The sequence below is a fragment of the Pteronotus mesoamericanus genome, unplaced genomic scaffold (assembly GCF_021234165.1).
Source record: "Pteronotus mesoamericanus isolate MK-2021 breed Mesoamerican mustached bat unplaced genomic scaffold, CSHL_Meso_final contig_52, whole genome shotgun sequence".
In the NCBI taxonomy this organism is placed as follows: domain Eukaryota; kingdom Metazoa; phylum Chordata; class Mammalia; order Chiroptera; family Mormoopidae; genus Pteronotus; species Pteronotus mesoamericanus.
Window position 1 is genome coordinate 13,051,605 of NW_026555189.1, and position 27,263 is coordinate 13,078,867.

Consider the following 27,263-nt stretch of genomic DNA (forward strand, 5'->3'; position numbering starts at 1 on the left):
TGGCCACATCTGGTCATCTGTTTGAGTTTCCCTGCTTTGAACCCCTGGAAGTTGCAGCATCAGAGAGCCTCTGGGGCAGAGTGAGTATTAGAGCTGGAGCCCAGGTCCAGCTCTTTCAAAGCAGACCCCTCACCTGGGTCCAGGAGAGACGTGTAACAGGCTCCAGTGCCCTGCCACCCTCGCAGGGAGTAGAGGGGTGGGCACGCTCGGCTTTAGGGAGCATATTTGCACATCTGGTTTCACTCAGCAGGCCACAATTCCTGAAAACCCCTGAGCTCCCCAGGAGAGTGTCGTTGAGTGACCTTTGGAAAAGCAGAAGTAAAGTCTGGGAACACACTGTCCTCTCACACTCTGCCGTGGCCAGCTGGCCAGTAGGGTCCTTCCATGGGCCATGAGACCATGAGTGAGTCTGGGGCAGGGGGCTGCCCCGCCTAGTGTACCATGCCAGGGGTTGCCTCCTTGCCTGCTGGGCCCCTGGGACATCGTGGGGCTGAGAACCTCCCTTCCTATCTTCCCGGGGCCCTTGGGAGGGGCTGCAGAGGTGCGGAGGCTAGAGAGGCCGTGTGCCTTCTGCCTTTGGGAGCCCTGAGCGGCTGAAAGATCATTTTCAGGGCTGGCAGGATCAGGGGACAGTTTTTAGGAAGTGGGCGGGGGGGGGGGCAGGCTGCCCAGCTGTCACCTCTCAAGGCCTAGCTGGGGCTGGCTGCCACGCCCACACTGTCCTGCAGAGTGGAGATCAGGCTAGGAGTCCTCATGCCGTCCTGTTAATCAGAGATGCCAGCTGGGGCCAGGGCCCTGCTGCTGAGGGGTCTTGGACCAGAAGACCTGGCTTGAGGAGTAGCCAGGAGATGCAGGGACAGATGGAAGCTATGGGGCCAGCTTGAATCTGGTGTGGTCCTAACGGGGGGCCCTGGGAGGAAGAGCCATGCCAGGTGGGTGTGGGGCTACAGCCCGCCCTGGCGCCTTCCGAGAGCTCCGCTGGATCCTGCTGGAGCTGGGGCAATGGCTCTGACACAGGCAGCCTCCAGGTGGACAGTGCTGCCTTGTAAACAGGGCGGGCGGGCAGGCGCGCGCTCAGCTGGGGGTGTGCCCTCCCGACTCGGCCTTTCTGGCTGGGCCGGAGGAAGCAGCCCTGTTTCCTGCATTTCAAGGGCTTCTCTCTGGGGCAGCTTGTGGGCCTCCCTGGAGCACTTGCTTGGGGCAGAGATCACAGGCAGGTCGCCCCAGGTGGGGAGAAGCGCTGGGCGGGCCCGAGAGTCCAGGGCTGAGGCGGAGGCAGTGCTAGGACTGAGGGCATGGGGCCTCCAGGCTGTGGGGAGGAGGCAGGGCTCTAGTTCTGGGGCTGCAAGGGCCTCTGGGTAAAGGTGGCAGTGACACATTTGAGTATTTTACTCTCATAATCGTGTGGAGACCGGACTTGGGAGCAGGGAGCCAAGATGCGGGCCAGGAGGCCAGCAAAGGGGCAGCGTGGCAGTGAGGAGGCCCGGGCGGTGACAGGACAGTGGGTGGGGGGAGAGTCCGGAACATCAGGACAGGCCGCCCGGGGAAGCAGAGGGGGTGTGGGGAGGGCCTGAGGGGGTCAGGGTGCTGTGGAGAAGTCCCAAGGTCCTCAGGGAGAACGGAGGCAGTGGGAAGCTGTGTTGGTCAGCCTCCTCTGTGGATGGGTGCAGGTCAGACTGCAGACTGAACTTCTTGATAGCAGCATCTTCTTAGGCCTGAGAAGTCAGCCTCTGAGGGAGTCTCTTGCTGCAAGAGATCCCAAGCTGACCGTTCTTGGTGCCGGGCCACGGATGGGAGGATTTGGGGTAGACAGCTGGGCATGTGGGTAGACCAGAGTGGTCCCCTGAGTCTCCTAGCCGGAACGCTGCTCAGCCTCAGCCCAGGCACGTCTGGGGCTCTCTGGGGCCATCGCTGAGGCTGTCAGGCTGCTGAGCGCAGAGCAGAACTAGCCCCTGCCTTCCCAGAGCCCCTGGCGTCCTCGGCTGCCCTCGGGGGCTGGGCCAGGGCTGAGTGGCCAGGTCTCCCACGAAGCTCTCAACAAGTTCCAAGCCTTTCCTCCTGTGCTCAGATCCCATCCCCCAGTCACACCCCCCTCCCCCTCCTCGCATCCCTCAGAGAGAGCAGGAAGCTGGGGTGGGAGGTGGTGGGGAGGTTTCTAACGGGCCTTGTCCCAGCCCTGAGGACTGTCTAAAGGGCTCGGGGCTGCCAGCCACTGGGCCTGGGCGCCAGGTTTCCCGAATAGGGTCAGAGCTGGTTCAGAAGCCCTGTGTGGGCCAAGCTGAGGGATCCAAGTCGCCTTCCTGGCTGGCAGGCTGTCCCCTCTCCCTGGGTCACAGGGAGACACGAGGCTTGGCCAGAGAAAGTGGTCTGGAATGGCCCTTTGACATCGTCCCTGGGGACTTTTAAAAATGAGTTTCCTGGTAAGGAAGACTCTCAGGCCTTGGGCAGGATTCTCGGTAGAGTCTCCCGGGTTTGCTCTGATCTGACAGATGCCAGCAGAAACCACCCGGCTGTCTGCCTTCCAGCAGTGCTGGGAGCCGTGGCTTCCCCAGATGCAGCGTCAGCAAAACGAAGCAGCCAGGACACAGGCGTGTTTGCTTTGAGGCCCGTGCTAAGCCCTGGGGGCTGGGGGGCACGCAGAGGAGAGCCCACCCCTGGGCTTTGCCCCTCTTGGGTAAATGCACACTTTTCTAGCTCTCAAGGAATGGCTGACACCGCAAATGATGCCAGAGGGACTTGTCCATGAGTCATGTCAGGCCAAGGCCTCCACCATCCCCTCTCTCCCTTCTCTGCCACCTGCCAGCCCTTCTGGGACTAAAGTGTATATTTGAAAGGCCCATTCTGGGCCAAAGTCTGTGGGGGAACGTGGTCAAGGATATAAAGGGAAGAGAGGAGACCAGAGCTGGGGATAGGCGGAGTCCACGAGGCCTGATCCTCATCTCAGCCCCTCTACACCTGACTGTTGGACTGTGTCAACTTTCACATTCCCTCTGATTTCTGTTTTCTTAGTCTGTGAAATGGGCAGGCCTGGAAGGTCCAGGACACGGGCTGCTCCTGGCAGGGGCCGAGAACTCACCAGGGCCCCATCTGTTTCCACTTAGAGTGGCCTTGCTTTCCTCTCATGTTGGGGTGCTAACTCCCACCTCACCAGTGCCAGGCGTTGGATGGAGTCAGTGGGGGCTGCAGAGGGGAGAAGAAGGTAATTGGCAGTGGGGAGGTTGTCGAGTGAGCGAAGGGGAGAAGAGTGGGCAGGGTTGGGTCCCGACCCAGCCAGGCCTCCGGCCGCTATCTGCTGCACGGGCTCTCCTAACGGGGATTTGAGTACCTGCCGCGCCCGGGCCAGAGCCCTTACCCGCTTCCCCCGCCCAACAAGGATCACAGTGTTTACTCATAGATAAAAGTACATGAAATCAAGGCATCAACGTCACTTGATAAGTTATTAGACTTCATACTATAATAAGAGGGACCAATTCGTAGTCTCACCATTTGTTTCATGCCCACAAAAACCAGTTCAAGGGCATTAACGATCTCTCAAAACTAATCAGTTTTGTGCAAGTAAACTATATTTCTCTTAAAAGGGCTTGTGCCCTTGCCCAGTGTCAAGAATATTAACATCCAGCACATAAAGCACATTACTAGAGGTAAGAATACAAGGTGATATACTATTATATCAACACCTGTCAGTTACGGTTAAGAACTGCTCTGTAACAACCACATGGACAATCATTCTGATATTACAACAACTGAAGTGTCACTGAGCAAAGCACCTTCTCCCACCCGAGCCTTATTCTAGGCATAAGTGGGCCTTGGCCAGGCTGCGGTGCGGATGAGGCTAAGTAGAGCCCAGGCAGGGCTCGTGGCAGATGGCCTGGGGTGAGGATGTATGAGTGTGCACATCTTTGGGGCAAAAAGGCAGCAGCGCCCATGTGGCAGAGCAGGAGGCTGCGGGCTTCTCCCTGTTCTACCTTGCTTTTAGTTCCGCTCCCCTTTTGGATGGCCGTGGGAGAAAAGGAGGCGTGAACGATAGGGTCCTGATGAAAGCAGCAGATGGTAAAGGCCTCCTGCAGGCTTCGTGAGTTTAAAGCCCACTCACCACAGAGGACTTGAGAGCTGCCTGCCACCCGAGTGTCACCGAGGGATGCAGGTGGAAGGGTCTACCCCAGTGACATGCACCGCCCCCCCCCCCCCCCCCGCCCCACACACACTCTCCCGCCTCTCCTTTAGCACACCTGATTCGAGGCTGGAGCGTTCTTCTGATGGGGAATGGAAGGAGGGGCCTCACAGGGGTCTCCCAAAAGCCTGTAGATGGATTATGTGCCCTACTCCTCCTTCCTGTGTGAGCAGCCCAGGATAGCATGGCTGCCCACGCACGCGGACACGCAAGAAGGCCTTGGTCGGGGTCAGGGGGCGGGTGCTGGTGGAAATGTTCACCTTTCCCATCGTCCTCTGGGTAATTTCCCCAGGGGACGGAAAGCATGCAGCCCCCTGCGACAGAAGCCAGCCCCAGCTGTTGGGCCTTTAAACACACACACGGCCCCTTCTCGGCCACTGTCCTTGGTAAGCCATCACTCCCGCGGTGTTCCCGTTTCAGAATTCGGAAGTAACCCTTCTGCTGCCTTCACCGGCCCTCACCCGTCTTTCATTTATTACCCAGTTATTTACTAGGCGTCAGAGTGCACCAGAACTACTCGGTTTTAGATTCTAAGATACCACAGTGACCAAAAGTCCTTGCTCTCATTGAGCTTATGTGTCCTGTGCGAGGTGGGTGTTACAAAGAAAAGCGTCAGAAGTGAAGGCTGACGGGGCTGCAAGGGAGGCCTCTGCCGAGGGTGTGACTGAGGAGTGGAGGGGTCAGCGCCCTCCTGGCAGGGGACAGGGAAGGGCCCTGAGGTGAGGATGGACAGGCGATGGATGTGGTCCGCTTTGTGTTTTAAGAAGAGCACTCTGGCTGTGTGTGGAGAATAGACTGGGGCGGTGAGAAGCAAGGGCAAAAGCTAGGACACTGTTGGGTTGTTGCCAGGATCTCCCAGGTCTCACCTGTCCTGCCCCTGTCCTTTCCTCCCTTTGCCTTCACACCTGTCCCTACGAGCCCAGGTGAGTCTGTAAGGTTGGCTTGTCTGCCCCCAGCCTCTCCTAGGGCAAGGGCAGTCTTTTCTCCCAGCCTCCTCTCCCCCTGACACATTTGCCCTATAGGTCACTTGCCCCTTACACCATCCTCCTGGCTGTTTACCTTTGTGTTTTCCCGTCCCCGCCCTCTTCTGTGGCCCAGCCTAGCACGCCCTCTCATCCTCCCAGTCGTATCTTGGTGCCTTCTCCACTCTAGTCCCAGGGCTTGGGGCTTCTTTATTTCATATGTATTATTTCTGCCTGGGGGTATGCTGGATTGTTCTGCTAGCCCTGGAAGGCAAAGCTTGTGTCTTATTCTGCTCCAGGTTAGGGCCTTGGTAGAGCCCACCATGCAGAAAGGCCTCAAAGGCTTGTGAATGGCACCTTCAGTTGGGGTTTCCCAGGCCTTGTCATTTGGGGGAACAATGGTTCTACTTGTGCTTAGACTCTGTACTGTACTTGGAAAGTATACTGGCTCATGGCCCAAAGGCCTGGGGCATCTCCCGGGCCTTGGCTGACTGCTTTGGAGTAGGCTCTCAGCCAACAGTGTGGTAGAAGTGGAGACAGGAAGTCAAGGTAGCAGCAGAACACACCTCCAGGGGGGAAGCTGGGCCCCAGAATTGGGGGGGATGGGGACTGGAGGCCCTGGGGAGATTCCGCATGGCCAGCCCTCACACCCCGCCCTTGGGTTTCAGACCTGAAGCTGCACCTACAGAGCACTGACTACGGCAACTTCCTGGCCAACGAGGCGTCACCACTGACAGTGTCAGTCATTGATGACCGGCTCAAGGAGAAGATGGTGGTGGAGTTCCGCCACATGAGGAACCACGCCTATGAGCCACTCGCCAGCTTCCTGGATTTCATTACGTGAGTGTGTCCTGTGGTGCCTCGCCCCATCCCCATCTGGGCAGGACAGCTGCACCTGATGGACCCGGCCCAGCAGGGGCTAGGCCAGCTGTCCTTAGAGTCCTCCCGGGCTCTGTGGCTGGGCTGGTCATTCAGCAACCCCAGGTGTCCAGGCCACCACCCAAAGGGTCACCGGTTACTTCACTGCTGTCTGGGAATCTGGTGGGCAGGCAAGCATCCCGTATTGTCGTGCCGCATCCTGGTGGTACAGAGATTGGGGTGCGGAGACCAAGGATGATGGGAGCCCTTTCTCACTCACCTTCCAGCACCCACAGGGACACTCACTGGGCCCTCACCCCATGTCAGGGTCAGGGGTCAGGATATGGACAGAGCTCTAAAGAGCCAGGTCCTTGAGGTGGACCATTCGGGCTTGCTGGCCCTGGTCCTGTCTGGGCTGAGGCCCATTCCTCATCTCTGACCATGGCCCTGGGTTGCAGGAAGAGGGGATGGCGGGGTGGGGGAGGGGGAGAGGCTGAACACATTGCTGCCTTTCCAAGTCCTGGCCAGGCACCCATGCTTATGACCTTTCACTGCCCAGTTTCCCCATTGTCTAACCCTTGGGTGCAGCCCCGCCTCCATGAGCTCGTGGAGATGCGAGGAAAGGATTTGGACCTGCAGGCAAGGGGTGGGCACTTGGACAAGGCAACCTCTGCTTGCCAGGCGTACCTGTGGAAACAGGGGCGGGTAGAGAGAGCTCCCTTTGCAGTGACAGCCCAGGAACCATGAGCCAGGGCCTGGTGGACAAAGAGATGGCTCCTGTCCTGGTAGCTGCCCCATGCAGTGGTGAGCAGAGGCATGGTCAGTGGCTGGCTTCTGTCAGTGGGCTCTGAGTTGGCGGAGTGTGAGTGTGTGTTCTGGGTGCCACCTAGCTTTTACTGTTGCCTGATTGCAGTGCCCCCGCCCTCCTCCTTGGGACCTGACATACCTGTCCTGCTTGTCCCCTGCGGGGACAGGGCTAGAGTCCTGCTGCCTGGCCTGATGCCCCTATGCCCCCCCCCCACACACACACCTATCAGGAGCAGCTACTTTCTCAAGAGCAGATAGAAGGGCACCATTCTTAGATGAAGGTCATAGGCTGGTACACCCAGAGGACTCAGGGAACCTTCCCAGGCCGGGAAGCAGGCTCTCTCCTGGACACAGGCTTTCTTCCCAAGGGCCTCCCTGCTGCCCTGGCTGGGCCCGTAATCCCTGCCCTAGCCCAGGTCAAAGTGCAGTTAACATGGTCCTACAGGGGCCAGAGGCCAGAGGTGAGGTATGTCTTGCACAGCTGCGTTGGGGAATCACACCACAGAACCCCATCAGTCAGTCATTCCCTAGCCTGGGCCTATGTATCCCTCACCTCAAGGCCAGAGCTGAGGACATACAAGGAAACAGTGTGTTTATTGCCAGAGCCTGGCCTTCACCTTGTTTGCACAAGATTCCTTCAGTTTCCTGATGAATATTCTGGTCTTTCTATCTAGGCTGGCCAGAGGAGGCCTGACCCAACTCCATGGCAGTGGTCAGAGGGCAGATGTCCTCCATCCCGCTTGGCCACCTGCCTGTGTAGCCTGCCCCTGGCCTGTGTTGGTGCCCTGGGAGACTTGGTCTCAGCCTGCCAGGCCATGAAACCGGAGAAAGCTCTGAGCGTGACTGAGGCCGCACAGCCGCCAGCTCCTTGCTGGAGGTTGGCTGCAAGCACCAAGCACGCCTAAAGCAGCCAAGCGCTGTCCTGTGGCAGACTGTCACTTCCCGCCCCTTCCATTCATGGGTGATTGTGGCTTACAGACTTCCCATCCTCTCACTCCTGCCCTCACTCAGGAAGAGCTCAGCGGCCACGTGGCAGCCTGTCTGAGCCTGTGGCTGCTCGGTCCATGACCTCGTCATCCAGTGCCTCGCTCCTCTGCTCCCCACCTCAGCCGCCCCCAGTGATGACTGCCTCAGGCAGTGTCACCGCCTGGAACTGCTCCACCCTTGAAATCGCTGAGTCAGGTACCCCCTCTCTACCCACAGCCTTCAGGCCCTCCAGCCCACTCTTAGTCCCTTGTGGGACGCGGGTTCCGGACTCAGCAGGACATGGGGCCTTGCTTCCTCCCCTGCTGCCCCTGTCTTCATTTTCCTCCCTCCCCAGCTGAGGTTCCCTGGTCCATCATTCGAGCGCTCTTCTGCCAACATCCGCAGCTCTCTTGGCCGCCCGTCCCATGGTCCCGCCCGGCTGGCAGCCCCCCAGCCCTGGAGGAATCCCAGCAGCCTCCAGCCTGGAGGCGCCCTCCCCCATCTCTGCTGCTGGGAGCAGAGCTGGAGAAACCGGCCGCACTGGGCCGGTGATCCCTGATGCCAGACATGCATGCCGACCAGCTCCGTTGGCCTTGGCTTGCCCCTGCCAGCCAGCCGCTTGCTTTTCCTACTCAGCACCTTGCAGCCTCCCTTCAAAGGTGGGAAAACCACCTCCCTACCTTAAACACCATCCCTCTCCCATCCTCCAGCCGTTGCTCTGGGCTGACGGCCCACCTCCTGCTCCACAGGGACCGTGGAGGCCAGTCTGTCGCGCAGCACTGCATCTGTACCTCCAACCCCGCTCCAGTGGCAGAGGTGCTCTCCTCTTCTTCTGGGTCCTACTGTCAGTGTCCCCTGTCCCCTCGCCCCATCCCCTGGACCCTGAGTGGCCGCTCATCTGCACTTCTGTCTGTGCAGCCATCTTCCCTTCCAGACTCTTCCCGTCAGCACCTGAAACCCTCAGCTCTCACACCATCAAAAACCCATCTCTTGGGGCCTGTACTTACACACGCGCTGTCTGTTCTTTCCCCTCCCCGACCCGGCCAGTCTCCAGTCAGCTTCCACGGTCCCATCGCTCCACCACAAGGCCTTGGCTGGAGTCACCACTGTCATGTGGCCAGGGTCTCCAGGTCTAATCAGGAGCCACGCCTCTGTCACCCCCGCTCCAGCAGTCCTTCCTCCCAAGGTGTCTCTCTGATTTAAGTCCTACCTCCCGGGCTGTGCTTCTCCACTCCTCCCCTCTGCCTCCTGTACCCTGGCTCAGCCCGGGACTGAGGAGTGGTGGTGCAGAACGGGGCAAACCCTTCCGTAGGGGCCTAGGATCTCCCCCTGTCTGGAGAGTCAGACCAGCTTCTCTGCAGAAGTGGCTACTTGGTTGAGGGGAAGGGCATTTAAAGGAGAAATTAGGGGAGCAGGATTCTAGACTGAAGGAGCCAACATCCAGCATGAGCAGCTGGAGCCTGGAGCCCCTGTACCCTAGAGAGAAGAGTGTGGTCCCCCAGGCGGGGGGCAGTGTCAGCTAGAGGCTCCATCCTGGGGGTGGAGGCCTGAAGGAACAATGCCACTGCTGCCCACAGGCAAAGCTGGCCCAGCTGGGGCAGAGGCTGGGACCGCCAAGAGGTCAGCCCTCAGCTCATCTCTCAGAATCTCCTCGTTGCCTTCAGAGCTGCCGCAGGGGGGCTGGGATAGGCGCCTGCAGGAGGCAGTGAGTTCCTTGTCACTGAAGGTGTGCAAGCAGAAGCTGGTCCAGCCTTTCTCTGCCTTCCTGTGACTAGAGACAGTGTCCAGTGGTTTTGTAGATTCCCACCCAGCCTTCAGCCACCACACATGACCAGTATCAGCTCTGGGCCAGGGCCGGGGGGAGGGGGATGTTTGGATGCAGCGGCGTGGGTGCCAGTGGTGTAGATAGCTCCTGGAGAGGCCTGTGCACAGCTGCCACAGATGGGGGCAGGGGCCACAGAGGCTTCCCCACACTAAGGGGACTCCAGGATCAGGTGGCGTTAGACAGGCCACTGGAGAGAATGGGTGGCCAGAGCGGGGGCAGCTGCTGGGCACGGGGCGGGCAGACCCTCAGTGAGAGAGGTGCCTGTGAGGTAGACTGTTATCAGTCATGCGGTCTTGAGATGATTCAGCTCCGTGTCATGTGGTAACATGTCATATGTCGCTGTACCAAGGGCTGCTTCCAGTCCTAGCCATTAACTTGCTGTGTGACTTGGGACAGAGCCTCTAACAGGGTTTTTTGGCTGTGAAGAGGGTCTTGATCTGGGCCATTCCTTGATGGTTTCCAATGTAAAAGTAGGCCCCAGAAGGGAAGCTGGGAGAGCTGCTTGAGAGAGGAGCAAGTCTGGCCTCTGGGAATTCTCACATGGGCCTCAAAGACCTTTGTTCCCAAATGAGCGAGCCTCCCGGAAGGGGGCCATTCCCGGTGTGCAGTGCCTGCCTGCACCCTGGGTACCATGGGCAGGGCCTGGGCATGGTAACAATCTTTCTCCTGGCCCGGGGCCTCAGCGCTACCAGCCTGGAGTGGGCAGCGGGAAGGAAGCTTTGTTTCCGGACAACAGCCTCAAGTGCCCAGCGGGCCTGTTAGCACATTTGCCATTCTCCCCAGGGCACATCGCTCCAGCCTTGGGCCCTGCCTGGGGCTGCCGCCCTGGGCTTCCAGGATAGGTTTCCTCCCTCCCCTGGCCCTCCAGCCCTGCTGTCCACAATAACGTTTCTGCACTGACCGCAGGGTCTCTCTGGGTTACGGCACCAGACCTGCTCTGGTTTCTGGATCCTGGGCTGGACCTGGTTCCTGCCTTGAGGGGGAGCCAATAGCCACACGGTTTTCCTGAGCCTGGGGAAGAGCACGTGTTTGCTCTTCAAAGCCCCGAAGGCTCAGGTCACATGGAAGGACACAACCGTGCCCCGGGGCTTGGGGCAGGATTTTAATGAGGAGAAGGTGAGGGCCGCAGTAGCTGGGCGATGGGCCACACTACAGTCATCCTGACCGTAGAAGGGAACCAGCCTTGAAAGCTGGTGTGCTGAGACCGTAGCTTGATATTTCTTCACTTTCCACCCTGGGCGGGGTTCTGGAGGACTCAGATGTGACTGAGCACAGATACTGTTACTAGCAGTTCGTGCTGGGACGATTTGGGTGGACAGACTGGCAGGGGTACCTACCTACTCATCATCACCTCACCGGTGCCAGGCTGGCACCCCCCCAGGATGGGTGGTGAGAATGTACAAGCCAAGGATCTCCAGCAGGTGGCGCCAAAGGGCACGGCAGAGGGACAGGGCTTGGGTAAGGGACTCAGGCGTCTTCCTAAACCCCAACCTGAGATTTCTGTGGGCCCAAGCTGAACCTGCAGGCACAGGGCGAGGAAGGGCCTTTGGGCAGGGGAATACAGACTGCCCCGCTCCCACCCCACGAGGGCCTCTCTGGCCTGGCGGGCAGCCGCCTGTCCACTCCGCAGCTGTCTTCCTCTGGAGGGAGACACTGACCAGCTGGAACCTTGGTCTCTTCTACTGAGGCCAAATGAGGGGAGGACGGTGGAGTGCCTTTCTGGGGGCTGGGAAGCAGCTGCTGAAGCCAGGCGAGGAGGAGGAGGAGGATTTCCCAGCTCGCTGAAGTCCTTGGGAGAGAGGCAGACGGTTGGGCCAGCGTCATCTCTACCAGGCCTGCCCTGCCTTCTTTTTTCCAGGAAGAAAGATTCTGGCTCTCATTGGGCAAGGGAGAAAACCAGATGCTGCTGCTGCAGCAACCTGGTAGTTGACCCAAGGGGAGGAAGTGCTGGACTGAGCACAGGAGTGCTCAGGGCCTGCCTAGCCTGGGTTAGAAGGGGGCCGTGGAGGGGGCCGGGGGTGTGTGATCGCGAGTGACCCTGACTTGGCTTAGCATTTTCTTTGGTGCCCAGCTAGGTCTTCTAGCAGGAGGGGCTGAGGGCAGCCAGGGGATTCTGTCGCCGGCCCCCAGGTCTGCTGTCAAGGCTGAAAAATGAGTCATCATTGGCCTGTTCCACATCACTGGAGGCATAACAGCAAGGCCAAACGGCAGTCTTCCCACGGGGCTCTCCTCTGAGATGGGGCCAGGACCTCGAGGCACCTCCTTGGGGCTCTGACCCCAGCCCCACTCCCAGTGTAAACTAATGCCCTGAGCTGTGGGCACAAGGAGTGGAGAGGTTTCGATAACGAAGACCGGCTTGTGGGGATCCCTCTGAGAAGACAAGGCCAGTGGGGATTACAGAGCCCTAGGGCATGGGAGCCCTGGCCGTGGGTGGAGGCGTGTGGACCCTGGCCATGGCTTATGCTACGACAGGCCTGGTGCCTGCACTGTCTGTGCTTTATTTCCTCTGACAGCTGGTGGTGCAGGTGGTTGTGGAAGCAGTTGGATAGTACTCTTTTCTCCACTCCCTACCCAGAGGGCTGTGAGAGCGTAAAAGAGCATTCTTAGGTCTGGGGGTGGGGTCTTTGTGGCTCTTCCAGGGAAGAGGGGAACATGCTGGCTAGAATGAGGCTGCGTGAGATGCAGGCAGAGTGGCGCAGGAGGTGGGGTGCAGCATGGTTCTGGGGTACATGAAATTCTGGAGGCATCAGGGGCAGGAGCGATGTGCTGTCCAGTGCAGAGAAGATGCAGGCTGGGGCCAGAGACCAAGGCACAAAGCTCTCTCTGAGGTGCCTCCCCTGTGCCTGCTGTCAGGTCAGGGTCAGAAGGCTGGCCATTTGCGCCTCTTGGCTTGCAGTTGCAAATGGGCTCTGCCTGAAGCCCTCAGTTTGAGAAGGGGGGCCTGTCTCTTCTTAGCACACATCCTGTAGCTGACCCAGCCAGGCTGGGGGTGGAGGGAGGGCAGCTGCCTGGCTCTAAGCCCAGGAGAGGAGAGGTTGTAGCAGGGCGCTGGGCCGGGTGGGAGCTGGGGGAGCAGCAAGCAGGCGGAGTGGGGGTCAGACCAGGACAGGAGCTGTGGCCTCTTCCTCCTGCCGCCTTCCTGGAGGGCCCTGTGGGAGCTCCCCTAAAGGCCAGCCCTCTGAGCTGAAGCCTGGACCGTCAGCCTCCTTTCCTTTGTTCCCTTGGTTTTGGTGCCACTGCCTGCCAGGCTTGTCTTCCTCGGACAGCGTCAGCACTGGTGCTCAAGGTAATTGTCACAGGGCAGGGGCCTGGCTGTGGCCCACACTAAGGCTCAGGTGCGGCCCACGCGCAGTGCCTGGGTCAGGGCAGCAGACTCCACCCCAGCTTGCACCCTTCGGCTCGGGCTCCACTTGGGCCCGGGGGATGTCCTCCAGGCCCCGTTCAGCTCCCCTGTGCCCTGAGTTCATCACTGGCGCCGCTGGGCTGGAGGAGCCTTGTGGCTACGGCAGCTTGACTGTGGCCTGAGGTCCTCTCCCCCTCTTCACCCGATCCCCACATAGGTGACTGCACAGAATTTGCCCCAGCCCGTTTGTGTCATCGTCTTAGTGGTCAGAGGCAGAGCTTGTCCCTTGCCAAGTCTGAGCCGGGCAGCCCCACCCGTCCCCAACTCCACAGCCCCCTCTGCTGCCCATGGACTACCCAGAGCAGAGAGCCCGGGGGGGCCCCTGCCTGGGCCCGACCTGAGCCCGTCCTCCTCTCCAGGTCTCTCTGGGTCTCCTCCAGGCCATCCTGGGCAGATGCCTGGCCCTGGCCTCGGGCCCCAATGGGGGGAGGCAGTGCTCGGTCTTCGGAGGGGGCTGTGCAGGGCAGCTGGCTGCCTGCAGTGTTGCCGCCTGACCTGGGACCTTACTCCAGAGGTGCCCTCCCCCTGGCTCCCCTCTGCCTTCCCTAGAGAAGCTCTTTCCCACCTCACCCCTCAGACTTTTCTCCCCTTGCCATCTTCCCCTTCTGCCCCATTCCTACCCAGCAGCCAAAGCGACCCTAACTGGACTGCCTATTCTCTGCTTACATCCTGCTCGTGGATCTCTGTGCCCCAAGTGGAGGCAGGACCCTCAGCCTCGCCTGCAGGACCAGCCTCCAGGCCCCAGCCTGCTGGCAGAACTGCCCTGGTTGCTTTCCTCTTGCCAACCCTGGCTGTGCTCAGTTCCTCGAATGCGTCTTGTCACTCAGTGAATGCTTGCAGGTTTTTGCACACACTGTTCCCTCTTCCCAGAACACAATTTCATCTCCCAGTTCTTTCATCCCTCAGGCTGGCCAGCGCACCTCACCTCCATGTGCCCGTGGTCCCCTTGTCCTGCCAGAACACTGTTCACACCGTTGTTCAGCACTGATGGGCCCGAAGTCCATCCGCCCTCCGCCACAGGAGGGGCGCGCCTGTCTTGTGCTGCTGGTACTGCAGAAGGGAGCACGCTTGGGCAGGGGCTGAGCCGGGAGTGCTTCTCTGCAGCACCCTCGAGGCAGCATTCATTGTCAAGGGGCTAGTGGCCTGTGCGGGGCGGGGGCAGGGGCACGGTGTGGGGACTTCCAGCCCCACCCTGACAGGCTGCCTGCTGTTGTGTGCCTCCCGTAGTTACAGCTACATGATTGACAACGTGATCCTACTCATCACGGGCACGCTGCACCAGCGCTCTATCGCTGAGCTCGTGCCCAAGTGCCACCCACTAGGCAGCTTTGAGCAGATGGAGGCCGTGAACATTGCACAGACACCTGCCGAGCTCTACAATGCCATTCTGGTGGACACGCCCCTGGGTGAGCCACTGTGGTGCCGGAGGGAGGAGGTGGGCGTTAGTGTCTGCTACAGTGTGGGGCTTGCGGACCCCTGGGGGCGACCCTCACTCAGAATTTGAGGCCTGCCCCCTGCTCCTGACCTTTTTGTCCCCCTCAGCTTTCCCTCCCATTCCTTCCTCCTCACCCTGCCGTCTCCTTTGCTGTTGTTCTTGCTGGGCCAGCAAGGCTACCCCTAACGCCCAACTGGGGCCATTTAACTCAGCGGAACTGGATGATTTCTCAGCATGCAGAGGGGGGCTGAGCTCAAGGAGAGTGTAAGAGGCTTGGGTCCGTCAGAGTCTTGGGAGTGCTGATGTGTCAGGCAGTGGCCCCAAGCAGGGTGGGAGCAGCAGGCTGCCCATGAGCAGAGGAGGGAAGCAGATAGCTTTACTCACCTCTACCAAGCAGATCCCAGGGGCCTGGATGCAGGGTTCATGTTACAGACCAAGGAAGGGGAACTGGAAGCTTCCTCTAGGGCCCCGCCTAGGCAGTGCTGGCTCCTGCCTGCCGTGTTGGCTGGGTAGAAGACATTAAGGCTGTCACCAGCTAATCCAGAGTCCTAGTCCCCTGGGCACCACCTCCAGGAAGCCACCAGGGTTGAATCATTGGGCTCCAAGCTGCACTGAGTCCTACACAAAGAGGACTGAGCCTCACCTGCTGGCCTCATGTATCATAGAATCTCCCAGTAGTTCTGAGCTATTTGTGGCTTCTTCAGTTTCTCCATTTTTGAAAAAGAAAGAGACCAGTGAGTCCAAGATTCCCCTTGGAGTGGGGCAGCTTTATCCTGCTCTGACCTCTACTTCCAGCCTGACAGTGGCCGGCCCCTTGGGTCTGGCCTATGGCCACTTAGATGTTAAACTCATTCTTTGTCCTAAGGAGGAGGCTGCTTTTTCAAATGTGGGTCCTAGGTCCTCCTGGCAGATGAAGAGAAGTAGGCGTCACTCCATACCCACAGTTGCCCCTCAAGAAGAGAGGATGTCATGGCCTTTTATGCAAGCCTATCTTTGGCACAGCAGAGCTTGGGTCTGCCCCAGCGGCGATTAGATCATGTTATGGCTGGCTGCCTCCTTTATAAATCAGTTTTAGGAGCAAGAAGGCAAGAGAAGCCCAGGTCAGTGTACATAGTCCAGAGTATTGCTTCTGCCACTTCCAAGGCAATAGCCAAGGTGGGAGTCCCCCGATGCCCGGCCAGATGGACCCTGCGGCGGGGGCCCTCTGCGCCCTGCGGGAGCAGTTGAACACCAGCAGGATTCGTACCTAGTCCGTCCCACCCCTCACACCGAGTCTTTTCTCCCCAGCGGCTTTTTTCCAGGATTGCATCTCAGAGCAGGACCTCGATGAGATGAATATCGAGATCATCCGCAACACGCTCTACAAGGTAGTGCCCCATCCCCACCCCGTGAGCAGTGGGGGGTCGGCCTGTGGGCGGGCGGACTGTGGGTGTGGTGGGCCTGTGATTTATGTAGGGTGCTGAGGCGGGGCGCAGCTGCACCAGCCTCTAACCCTGGGGGCTCATCCACTTACTTTCTGGCTCCCGCGATGGGCGCAAGGCTGCATGGGACAGGCTCTGTACCCGAGGTGCCCACGGCAGGCCTAGATAAGATCGGCAGGAGTGGCAGGTGCTCCACGGCTTGACTTGTCACAGCTGGCTTCTGGATGACTGCTCTACCTGCATCCCGGAGGGTCACGGCCACCCTCTAGGCCATGGCTCTCGGGCTTACCTCACGCCAACTGTTGCCAGCGCGGCCATGCACATGAGCAGAGGCAACAGTGTTCTCAGTTACTGTGGGGGGAGGGACCCTGCCAGGAGTAGCCAGGGCACAGCGCCTCTGTCAGATTCCCAGGCCTAGAGCCAGGACCATGTCCCATCGCCCTCATCCCCACCTACCTTCTGCTTCCCACCAGACTGTGGTACAGGCTGCTGACCCTGGAGGTAGAGTGGACTTGGGATTCCTCAGTCAGCACTGCCCTGGTCTAAAGAGGTGAGGGGCAGGGATGGCCAGGGACCAGTGAGGGACATTTGGGACACACTGGACTATGATCGTGGTGAGGCACTAAGCTGCGGTGCCAGGATGCTGATGGGCCGCAGCCAGGGACACGGGTCAGCGGAGGGCAGGCCTGGGTCAGCGCTGGCCAAGGGCCTGCTGATTTAGCCCTGAGAACATCTGTCTGTCAGATCTTTATCATTTTGTTTTTTTAATCCTCACCCGAGGACACGTTCATTGATCTTTTTTAAAGAGAGGAAGGGAGAGAGAAAGAGAGAGAAACATTACTGTGAGGGAGAAACAGCGATCAGTTAGTTGCCTCCCATATGCTCCGCAACTGGGGATCAAACCACAACTTGGGCATGTGCCCTGACTGGGGATTAAACCCACAGCTTTTTGGCATATGGGATGGCACTTCAACCAGCTGAGCCACCCAGCCAGGGCATCTATGGCATCTTTACAGCCAGGGTCCTCTCCTACTCTGATTGGAGTTAGGTGGCCAACTCTTGGCTTCCTACTGAGCCCAGAGCCTCCAGCCTCACTGCAAGGCTCATGGCCAGAGTGCGGGGTTGGGGGGTGCTGTCTGGTGGTAGTGAAGGGTCTGCCTGGAGTCTGCAGGGGTGTAGGCAGGGGAACAGCACGTGCAGAAGCAAGCGCGGAGCACGGGCCCCGCAGCAAGTGAGGTTTGCCGGGGAAATGCCGGATCCAGATGGAAAAAGAAGCAGGCAGAAGATCAGGTCACTGAGGCCAGGAGTTTGAACTTTATCCTGGGTGCAGGGCTAGACAGGAAAGGTCTCCAGCAGGTCAAAGTATCAGAAAGCCCCTCTGACTACAGTGCGGAGTACAGGTTAGACGGGATGAGACCAGAGGGAGAGAAGGCTCAATTTTAATCCTCAGGACTGCCCAAGAAGCTAGGTTAGCATTAGTCTCCTCATTTGTAAGATGAGGAAACCGAGGCCTCAGAAGTAGGTGGTTTGCCTGAAGCCACTTGCTAGACACTGGCAGCGCTGGGGATCACACCTGGCTCAGCCTGTTTGCAGAGCATGTGCTCTCATCTACCCTGCTAGTGGGGAGGCAGGAGAGAGTGAGTGTGTGTGCGCGCTCCTGCCCGCCCAGCTGGCCCGCTGCCGGGATCCCTGCCCTGAGACAGGGTGAGGGGTGCGGCTGTCCCCCCGGCCTTACCCACACCCTCACCGGGCCTGACTGGTTCTGCCTGGAGCCACTGGCTAGGGCTGCTTGGGCACCAGCTTGTAAACTCTGATCCAATACTGCAGGCGCCGTGCCAGGACCGCCCACCCAGCAGGCAGTGTCCCAGCCCAGTGGCCACAGATGGGAGATTAGGCAGACCCTCAGCCGTCTACCGGGTGGGAACTGTAGGCAGCTGGCACAACAGCCATGAGCTGGCAGACTCCTCCAGGTCACAGGGTGGGGGTGGGGATGTGACCTTGGTACCCAGGCCTTTGGGGTCTTGCCAGTTTTTTTCAGCTGCCCTAGCCCCCAGAAGAGTTTGGGTCTGTCCCACCAGCCTCCTTCACCCTGGGGTCAGCCTCTCTGCAAAAGCCAGTGGCTTCCCCCATAGATAGGAACTGCACAAAAGCCAGTGGCTTCCCCCATAGATAGGAACCCCACTGGCTGGAGCAGGCCTGCGGATTGGGGCACAGCTAGATAGCTGAGTACGGGGAAGGAGGTAGCAGGAGATAGTGCTAGAAGGACTGAACAGTACCCCCAAGCCATGGAAGGACTGGCCGCTGTGTCTGCCCCTCTGTGATTCCCGGGGATCCGCTGTGCTCTATGGCCCACTCTCCCCTTCCAGCTTCTTACTCCCTAACCTGTCCTAGCCTTTTGTTTCCTGTGGCCCCAGTCATCACCTCAGGCCTTTCTCTGAGCCTGGCTTGCCCAGTGCTGCTGGCCAGGATGAGCCTGGGCTGCTGACTCCTAGGTCTCATCTCACCTCCTGCCTTGGGGTAGCAGAGCTGGTGGCCCAAGCCAGCTGGCAGTGGGCGCAAAGGTCTCTGTACCTGGAGGGGAGACCTCGGCATGGAAAGTTTTCCCAGCCCTCACCCCCAAAATAGCCTCTAGCCTGTGAAGCCTGAGTCTCTGTGACCATGCCACCAGATGGGGCCCAGGAGGATCTGAGTGAAGGGAGCGCTCCAGGGAGGCTGCAGACCGTCCCCTCTTCCTTGACATAGGGAGGCATGGGGAAGGAAGCCTGTGCCTGGCTGCCTGTAAGAGTGAGTGCTGGGAGGGACCTGGGGCCTGGACTGACCTATCTTTTTCTCATGCCCAGCAGATCCAATTTGCCTGGGCAGGAAGCGCATGTGCCCGCCGGCAGCCAGCATGGCTGGCCATTGCTCTGCAGGGCTGACGTCCACGCAGGCAATAGCCATCCCTCAGTGGGAACCGGGCTGACAATTTGGTTTCTACTGTGTGATGCCTGGGGAGAGGGGAGGAGGAGAAAGTTCTGTAAGGTGGGGCGCCAAGCCAGACCGGGGCCCCGCGCCCAGGCCATCCCTCTGAACGCTCAGGAGTAACCTTCTCTCGCCAGCCCGTTGGCGTATGGTTTTCTGAGGCTGAAGAGGGAAGATCTGAGGGAAAGGCAGGCAGAACAGGGGGGAAAGACAGTGTCTGTCTGAGCCTGGCCTTCTGTGCAACGAGGGTGAGGGGGGAGCTGCAGCATGAAGCCGACTGTCGGCCAGAAATTGCTGTCATTCCTGGGTTGGGGGACAAGGCTGTCACTGCTTGACTGGTTAACAGTTGGAGTTTGTGGCTGTTTCATGGGCTCTTACATGGGGGCTGCCCTGGCCAATACGTGCGTGTGATGTTTGGACTCACCACGAAAGGGACCGGATTGGAGGGGGGGACTATGAGTAGGAGGCCTGGCAAGCCTCTGAGAGCCTCCCTGCTTGACCTGAGCAAGCCCCATGCTCCGCACAGGCCTACCTGGAGTCCTTCTACAAGTTCTGCACTCTACTGGGCGGGACCACGGCCGATGCCATGTGCCCCATCCTGGAGGTGAGTGCCTGCCCCTCTCCCCCCGACCTGCTGGACCCCCGGGGAAAATAGGCCTAGAGGAAGCCCTGCCAACTGACTGGCTACTGCCTTCCTCCCTCCTCTCTCTCCTCGCTGGTGCTATGGCCCTACAGTTTGAAGCAGACCGCCGCGCCTTCATTATCACGATCAATTCCTTCGGCACAGAGCTGTCCAAGGAGGACCGGGCCAAGCTCTTCCCACACTGCGGGCGGCTGTACCCGGAGGGCCTGGCCCAGCTAGCTCGGGCTGATGACTACGAGCAGGTTAAGAACGTGGCTGACTACTACCCGGTGAGCGCTCTTGCTACAGGGCCAAGGGGCGGGCATATCGGTACTTGAATTTCCACTCCACACCCAACAGCCCCCTCATGCTTATGCTTCCCACCATTCCCCTGGGCCAGGAGTACAAGCTGCTTTTCGAGGGCGCCGGCAGTAACCCTGGAGACAAGACCCTGGAGGACCGATTCTTTGAGCATGAGGTGGGTGCCAGGTCTGCCCGTCACAGGGAGGGGTTGGTGGCTTAGGCCTGACTTCTGTGCTTGTGGCCATCTGCACACCAAGTCTGCCTTTGTCCTCAGGTGAAACTGAACAAGTTGGCCTTCCTGAACCAGTTCCACTTTGGTGTCTTCTACGCCTTTGTGAAGCTCAAGGAACAGGAGTGTCGCAACATTGTGTGGATTGCTGAGTGCATTGCCCAGCGCCACCGTGCCAAGATCGACAACTACATCCCCATCTTCTAGTGCTCTGTCCTAAGGCTCCCCACAAGTGTGTGTCTGTGTGTGCTGGGACCAAGGCCACAGCTCACGTGTCTGCCCTGGGGGCAGCACATTGACCTGGCCGCTGCCCTGCTTCCCAGCTCTTCTGAGACTGCTCTTGGGCCTGAAAGGGGCTGGGTACCTGCTCCCCCCAAGGATAGACCAAGCCCCACTCCAGATCAAGGAGGCCCCTCAGCCCTGTTACAGCCACTGATATGTCTAAGAAGCATGTGGTCACTTTTGTGCCCCTTCCTAACCTGAGAAGAACTCTCCCGCCTGTGGGCCATCCCCTGAGCCACGGGGAGGCAGTGTGTGTGTGTGACCTCGGGGCACGGGGAAGTAGCTGTGCATATTCTTCCCTCGGCACTGCTCCTCTGAACAATAAACTGCCCTCTCTAAGCCCAGCTGTCTGCTGTCTCCTGTGAACCCTAGTTCCTTTCCCTGGCCCCCCAGCTCTCCTGGGGCGCACCCTTACGGAGTCCGCCACTGCCTTGTCTAAGCCTTGTGCCTCTTTCAGTCAGCCACAGTGGGCGGCCCCAGGCGGACAGGGGGTCCCGGAGGACAGCCCCTTCCTCTGTTGGAGGCTGGGTCGTGGCCCCGGAGAGCCCTGGGCCTCCCCATTTGCTCCGCTGAGCACTGCCATTCCCCAGGCCAGGGGTAGCACCTCTGTTTCACAATGAGGAGCCCAAACGTATGGATAAACGATCTGCCCGAGGTCCATTAAGTGGGTATCTGTGAACCAGAGTCTGTGTTCAGAGCTCCGGCCCCCACGCTAGGCCCCAGGGGTCCCCCGGGCGCAGTTCCCAGTATGTCGCATGACCACAGCCTTCTTATCCCCTCCAAACTCAGTGTCTACCCCATTCTAGGAGAAATTAAAATGTCTTTATTTTTAAAACGGCAGTCAGGCCAAGTAGGGTGTGCAGCCTCCCTGTGGCTTGAGGTGGGTGGTTGGGGCCCTAATTCTTGAGCCAGTCAAGAAATAGTTGGGATTCACCCTTTGAATCACAGCACTGAGGCACTGGTGCTGAGAAATAATCCTGAGGGGGTCCCCAACCTACCCTGTCACTTCTGAGTTTGCAGAGGCACTGACTGTGGGATCCTATCAAAGGCTGCAGCTGTGTCTCACACTAAACTCCCCATCCAGCTGAGTTCTCTAAACTACAGGGTGGAGCCTTGTGCCCTGGAGAGTCTGTTTGGGCTTGTGAAGCAGAAGAAAGGCCCAGAGGTTTGCTGGGAAGACTCAGCTTCACCAGGCCTGACCTGGGGCATCGGCAGTGGTTGGGGTTGAGGGTCCTTTAGGCCAGGCTCTGGGGCAGATTTTGGGGTCTCAGTGCCCAGGGGAGGGCCAAAGGCTCATGGGCCCTCCTCTGTTGGAACAGCTAGGCCGTATGTGCACACAGCTCATTGGGCCACCGGCGGGGAAGGGCCTGGGTTTGGGTCTGGCTCTTGGGCTTCATCGTGGGTGGGGGTAGAACCCGGCTTGCCAGGCCGTAGGGCTCTTGGCAGACAGGGACTGATGAAGAAGGCTTGCAGGAAGCGGCGCCGTACGCCTTCGGGCATGTAGTAGTGGATGAAGTACATGAGCCCCACGCCACGGCCCGGGTAATAGCGGCGCTGTGGGTGAGCGGCCAGCAGTGCATCGACGATGGCATCCACAACGGGGCTGAGGTCGGGCATTGCCAGGCTCAGCGAATGCAGGAACTGCCCGTGCAGGTGCTCGATGTAATCTTCGCCATAGGCCTGCAGCAGCTCTTGCGGCAGGTTGGCGAGCAGCAGCTGTTTGCGCCGCTCCCAGTTGTTCACATTTTTAACTGACTCTGGGGGGAAAGTGGTAAGATCAGTTTGGAGTCAGGGAAGCCAAAGACGCAGGCCTCCCTCACCAGTGACCACCCTCCTGCCAAAGGCATGCCCTGTCCCCACCCCCAGAAGACCATAGCCACCCCTCTTTTCCAGCAGCAGGCCTCCCGTGCCACCCAACTCTGATCTTCACCTGTCTTGAAGCAGCCAGGCTGGATGACGCTGACCTTGACCCCCCATGGCAGAAGTTCACAGCTGAATATGTCCATGAGCAGCACCATGGCTGCCTTGGAAGTCCCATAGGCCCCCAAGCATGGGTATGGCATGTCTCCTGGGGACAGATTGGGGTGGGGCAGCTCAGCCTGGGCCTGGGGCTCCAGCGTCCCTCCCCACCAGTGGCTGCAGCGTGGGCGTGCACTTACCTGCCGGGCTGCCCAGGGTCACAATCCGACCCCCAGAACGGCGCAAAAGTGGCAAGAGGCCCTTGGTCAGCTGCAGCGTGCCGAAGAAGTTCACCTCCATGCAGTTGCGGAATGTAGCCACTGGAGACAGCTCTGCATCGGCCACGACATCATTGAAGCCCGCATTGTTGACCAGGCCCCACAAGCCTGAGGAGGTGCAGAAGGGAGGAAAGCTCTGGGTCGCCTCGCAGCAAACCCGCAGTCACTGCCCCTTCACACCCACCCAGCCACCCCTCTCCCCAAGGAGCCACGCCCACCGACCTGTGCGCTCCACTGACCTGTGCTGGCGGTGTGAGCCCTGGTGAACTCCAGTGCCTGACTAATATCAGCTGGTTTGCTCAGGTCCATCTGCAGCAGCTTTAGGTGAGGGGAACAGCAGGCACGCAGCTCTAGGGCCCCAGGGCTATCCAAGTCCAACACAGTGGCCAGCACTGTGAAGCCCATGGCATCTAGCTTCTTGGCCGCCTCCTTGCCAAAACCAGAGTCACAGCCTGGCCAGGGCAGAGTAGCAGGTGAACTCCCACTGTGGCGTGGCCCAGCCCAGCCCGAGACAACCCCAGGACCACCAGGGTCCAGACAGGCCCCAGGCCCCTGGTGACCCAACCTCCCGGCAGCCAGCAGCCCGCCCTCCTCCTCCGGCTGCGTTCCCTGGCTGAGCACCTGCGCCTCGCTCTTTCACAGCTGTCATCTCTGACTCCTGATTGCAACCCCGTTAAACCTGGCTCGTGAGCCCCACTTTACAGACGAGGTGACCGAAATCTGGTAATGCTAAGGTGCTTCCCCAGGTCACTCGGCCAGCAAAGAGAAAGGTGAGGACTCTATCCCAGGTCAGCCTGGGACCCAGTCCCAGCTCTAATGTCCTTCCGCCCGCTTGACATCAAGCTTCAGCTCAAATGCTCAGGGTTACTGCACAGCCTCCCTTCCTTTCTCGCTCTTCTTGCCCAGGCTTCTTCCTCCTAATAGAACACTGAGGCGGCCCCCTCTTCGGTCCTGTCCCATCTAAATCCCTTGAATGCATTCTCTACCTAAACAGCTACAGTGATCTTCCTAAAAATGACAATATAACGGCTGCTGAAAACCTTCCCAGGGCTCCACAGTGTGTGGGCTGAAGCCCGCGCCTCTGCTCCCATCCTCAAGGCCCTGCCCAACCTGAACGAGCCTGCCTTCCCAACTGCGCGAAGCCCCTACTGTAGTTCCGCCCTCTAGGCAAGCAGGAGGCCCATCTCCACCTCACCCCGCCCCCACCCTTGGAATTTCAATCAGTGGCAACAGCAGGGCATTCTCTGAGCTCCAGACCACTTGCCCCCAGGACAGGGACAATGATGGATGGAGAACAGACCTGCATTTTAATCCCTCCCCACACCCACCAAGTGTGACCTGAGGTCAGTTATCACTCTTGAAGGCTTAACTTTCTGTCTTTGGTATGTAGAGAGAAACCACCAGGCAGAGCCAGAGTTGGGGTCCGATAAGCCCCTGCTTCCTTGATTGTTCCCATTTTGGTTCTATGGGCAGAGCCTCCTCCCTCACTGGCCTTCCCCGGGAGCAGAAGCTGCAAAACTGCTCTGCTTTCCCACCCCTGGATGGCTCTGCACCCGGTCCCTGCAGTGAGGCAGACAGCACAGCTGGGCAGGGGGCTCTGAGCCGGGCTTTGTGTTGCTGGGGGCCTGCCAGCCAGCCCAGGCTGTGGGGGCGGGGGAGGGGTGCGTCCTGGGCAAGTCTAGCTGAGGCAGGGGAGTGAGCATGTGTGTATCCACTTGCCTAAGAACCAGCCCCCCCCCCCCCCGCCCCACCTCAGAGCAGGCAAGGCCCTTCACAAGGAAACTGAGTTGTCCCGAGCCTTAATTTTGCTGTCCCAGCTCAGCGAACTACGCCTTATATCACCTTTTACTCACCTGCACACACAGCCCTGCACACACCTCCAAGCTACCTGCTGTGAGCCGTGAACAACACAGTGGCTCACTCCCATGAGACCCCTGCTGCTCACCAGTGCACAGATGTGCATCCAGCCACTCCACCCAAACCCTGATCCCAGGGCTGAGCTTTGGGAGTAGCCTCGGCCCGTGCTTCTCAGGGAGGGGTGGGTGGCAGCTCTGACAGGTGGGACAGGGTCTGGTCACCTCCTTGTCTCACAGTCAGGAGGTGAGGGACCTCCAGAGTTCTCAGGCATTGGGAAAACTGGAGGCTTATACCTGATGTTTAGACGGGCTGGGCTGGGCAGTCCCCTTCCCCTCCCCGATTGTGGGGTTTTGCACCCAGAGAAGGGGGAGCCCAGGTCACGGAAGGCATCCCTCCTCTCACCTCCCTCTCCAACTCAAGGCTACAAATAAGTAATACCGAAGCCTAAGCTGAGATCCCAGGAAAGACACCAGTACTTGCAGGTGGCCTCGGTCCTATGGAGGCAGCTCAAAATTTAGAAGGCAGGATGGGAACTCTGGGGATAGATTACAATCTAGTCGCTGCTTCATACCAGGATGGTCCATCATCTTTCTTCCTCAAACCCATGAATCTGGGGTCCCCAAAGGCTTTGTGCTGTGCCCTGAACGCCGGTCTCTCCCATCTAGCCCAAGCCCTGCTCTCTCCACTCTCTTTGCTTGAAGCCCAAAGCCCTTGTGCCATGTTCACCCCGCCCCAGAACAGTCTGGCTTCTCGCTCAGTGTTCAAGGCCCCACCTGAGGAAATAACCTCACATCCCACCACATCCCAGTAGCCAGACTGATTACTGATTGTCCCTTATTCAAACCTTGCTCGTTCCTGCCTCAAGCCTTTGTTCCACACCCTTTGTCTTATACAACACACCTTCCATACTCCACCTATCTCCACCCATCCTCTGAGGCCCAGCTCAAGGGATGGCCTCCTCTGGGAAGTTCTCTGAGCTCCATCTGATCATGCGGGGCCCCCTAGTGGACCCTGACCTCTGAGGAACCAGTCGGGTGGCTGCCCCCAGCCCAAGCCCAATGCAAAGGCAGGGCCCTGAGCACCTGTCCAAAGCTGCTGGGGTTGGGGGAGAGACTAGGCTGCCCTCCCCCCATACAATGGAGCCAATGCCCCCTGGCCCTTCTCCCCCTCCCCACTTCCAGCTGGGCCTCAGTGACCTTTTCCCTTCCCTCAACCTGGCGACAGATTTATTCCCTGCTCCAGACAAAGGAAGCTCAGCCAGGCGGCCAGAGGCACCTGAGCCCACCTCTCTAAGGCCTCCTTCCTGGGCAGAGGACAGGGAGGAATGGGGAAAAGGTGCAGACTCTGGACTCTCCCTCAGCAGTTTGGGCGAGGGGGCTAAGCGGATCTGAGAGGCAGCTGAATGCCCAGCTGTTTCTTATGGCGACCTCAAGCTTTTCTGGACTCTAAGGATCCCAGCCAATTGGGTGGTGAGGGTCTCAACTACCCATCTAAGCACCTTTCTCTGGCTCCAGGGAAGAGATGGACCATCCCACGTGGGGATGTTAAACAGAGTTGGAAGGGTGACCACCCTCTTAAATCCCTCAGAGATTGTTCTCTTGGGGAGGGGCATAGCATAAACCCCAAACTCCAGGACACTCCATCTTTCTCAGCCACCAGTTTCCCCTGAGCACCTGCCCACTCCCTGCCTCATTTCCCCTCCAACACTCCCCGCAGCGGCATATAGTTAACCCAAGCTTGGGAAAGTGTCTCCTTTCCTACTTGGTTCGCTCCCTGCACCCAGGAGAAGGAGACTCTCCTACTTCTGCACTGGGGGGCCCGCCTTGCCTTGGTGTGCCCATGGGAGCCCTCTGGGTGTCCGGTCCCGTCCTAGAGCGTGGAGTCCCCGCGCTCCGCGCACTCACCGGTGATGAGCACCGTGCGAGTGGCCACGGGCAGGCGTGGCGGGCGCGCCAGGCAGGACAACGCGATCCAGCCGGCGGCGGCCAGCAAGGCGAGTGCAGCCAGCGGGGGCAGCAGGCGCTGGCACAGCCAGTCGAGGGCAGCCAACAGCGCCAGCGCCGCCAACAGCGGGCGGCCCAGACGCAGGTCTGCGCGCAGTAGCTGCAGCAGCGCACGGGCCGCCACGAGCAGCCAGGCGCCGCCCGACGGCCAAGGCCATTGCTCCATCGCTGCGGGCCGGGGCGGTGTCTGGGCTGGGGGTCGGGGAGAGGAACTCGGGGCCGGGGCGAGGAGTGCGCGGTGCAGCAGAAAATCAGCGAAAGATGGGTGGGATACTCGCTTTCTCGGTTTGCCCTCGGGCCGATCTTATAAAGAGACCCGGGGGCGGGGAGAAGGCGGAGCGGAGGCGGGGAGGGGGCGTGGTTTTCCTCCCTCGGTCCTGGCCCCCCGTGCGGGGCAGGTGCCCCCGCCTCCGCCCCGCCCCCGCACACAGAACTGCTTTCGAAGAAGCCGGAACAAAGTCCCCAAGTTGCGGCTAGAGGAGACGACGCCTTGTGGCGGGCTGCGCCAGGGAGCGGGCCAGTCCGTCTAGCCCTCGTGGTCCGCATCCGCTCACCTCTGCGCCTCCACACACACTCCTCGGCTTCTGAGCCGCCGCTCCCAGCTGAACACAGCCAGCTCACACTCGCTTGGGACAACTGAGGACATGCACAACCTCCCCGCCAGCGCCCTACACTGACAGCTTGCCGCGGCTCCCAGGCCTGCCGGAACACCGCGGGGCACCAGCCCGCTCTTCCCGGCAGAGCCGCCGCCGGCACACGCGCCGCACTCCCACGGCGTCCGCGGCCGCAGGGCCATCGCAAACACGCCCTGACGCGCACTCACACCTAAGCTTCCTGGGGCCACAAAACCGGCTTGGGGCGGAGGCTGGAGGAAGCAGAACGGCCAACCGGGTTCTTGGGCCGGGTTCTTGGCAGTCTTTG

The 27,263-nt window shown here is 59.6% G+C and overlaps 2 protein-coding genes across 2 annotated transcripts in view; one reads left to right on the forward strand and one right to left on the reverse strand.

The window, feature by feature from the left end:
* The window catches only part of ATP6V0D1 (ATPase H+ transporting V0 subunit d1), a 40,715-nt gene extending 20,126 nt beyond the window's left edge, over nt 1–20,589 (forward strand). Inside the window, exons 2-8 of the mRNA XM_054579325.1 lie at nt 5,802–5,973; nt 14,220–14,398; nt 15,715–15,794; nt 19,336–19,413; nt 19,545–19,721; nt 19,832–19,909; nt 20,009–20,589. Coding sequence (XP_054435300.1) covers nt 5,802–5,973; nt 14,220–14,398; nt 15,715–15,794; nt 19,336–19,413; nt 19,545–19,721; nt 19,832–19,909; nt 20,009–20,170 — 926 coding nt within the window. The 3' untranslated portion in view covers nt 20,171–20,589. The remainder of the gene's footprint in view (nt 1–5,801; nt 5,974–14,219; nt 14,399–15,714; nt 15,795–19,335; nt 19,414–19,544; nt 19,722–19,831; nt 19,910–20,008) is intronic.
* Nucleotides 20,590–21,562: 973 nt separating this feature from the next.
* HSD11B2 (hydroxysteroid 11-beta dehydrogenase 2) lies at nt 21,563–26,508 on the reverse strand. The gene is made up of 5 exons (XM_054579054.1): nt 26,244–26,508; nt 22,722–22,934; nt 22,405–22,590; nt 22,176–22,313; nt 21,563–22,002 (listed from the first exon to the last, which is right to left on the reverse strand). The coding sequence occupies exons 1-5, from the start codon at nt 26,506–26,508 to the stop codon at nt 21,587–21,589; spliced, it is 1,218 nt and encodes a 405-aa protein (XP_054435029.1). The 3' UTR covers nt 21,563–21,586.
* Between the last annotated feature and the right edge of the window lie 755 nt (nt 26,509–27,263).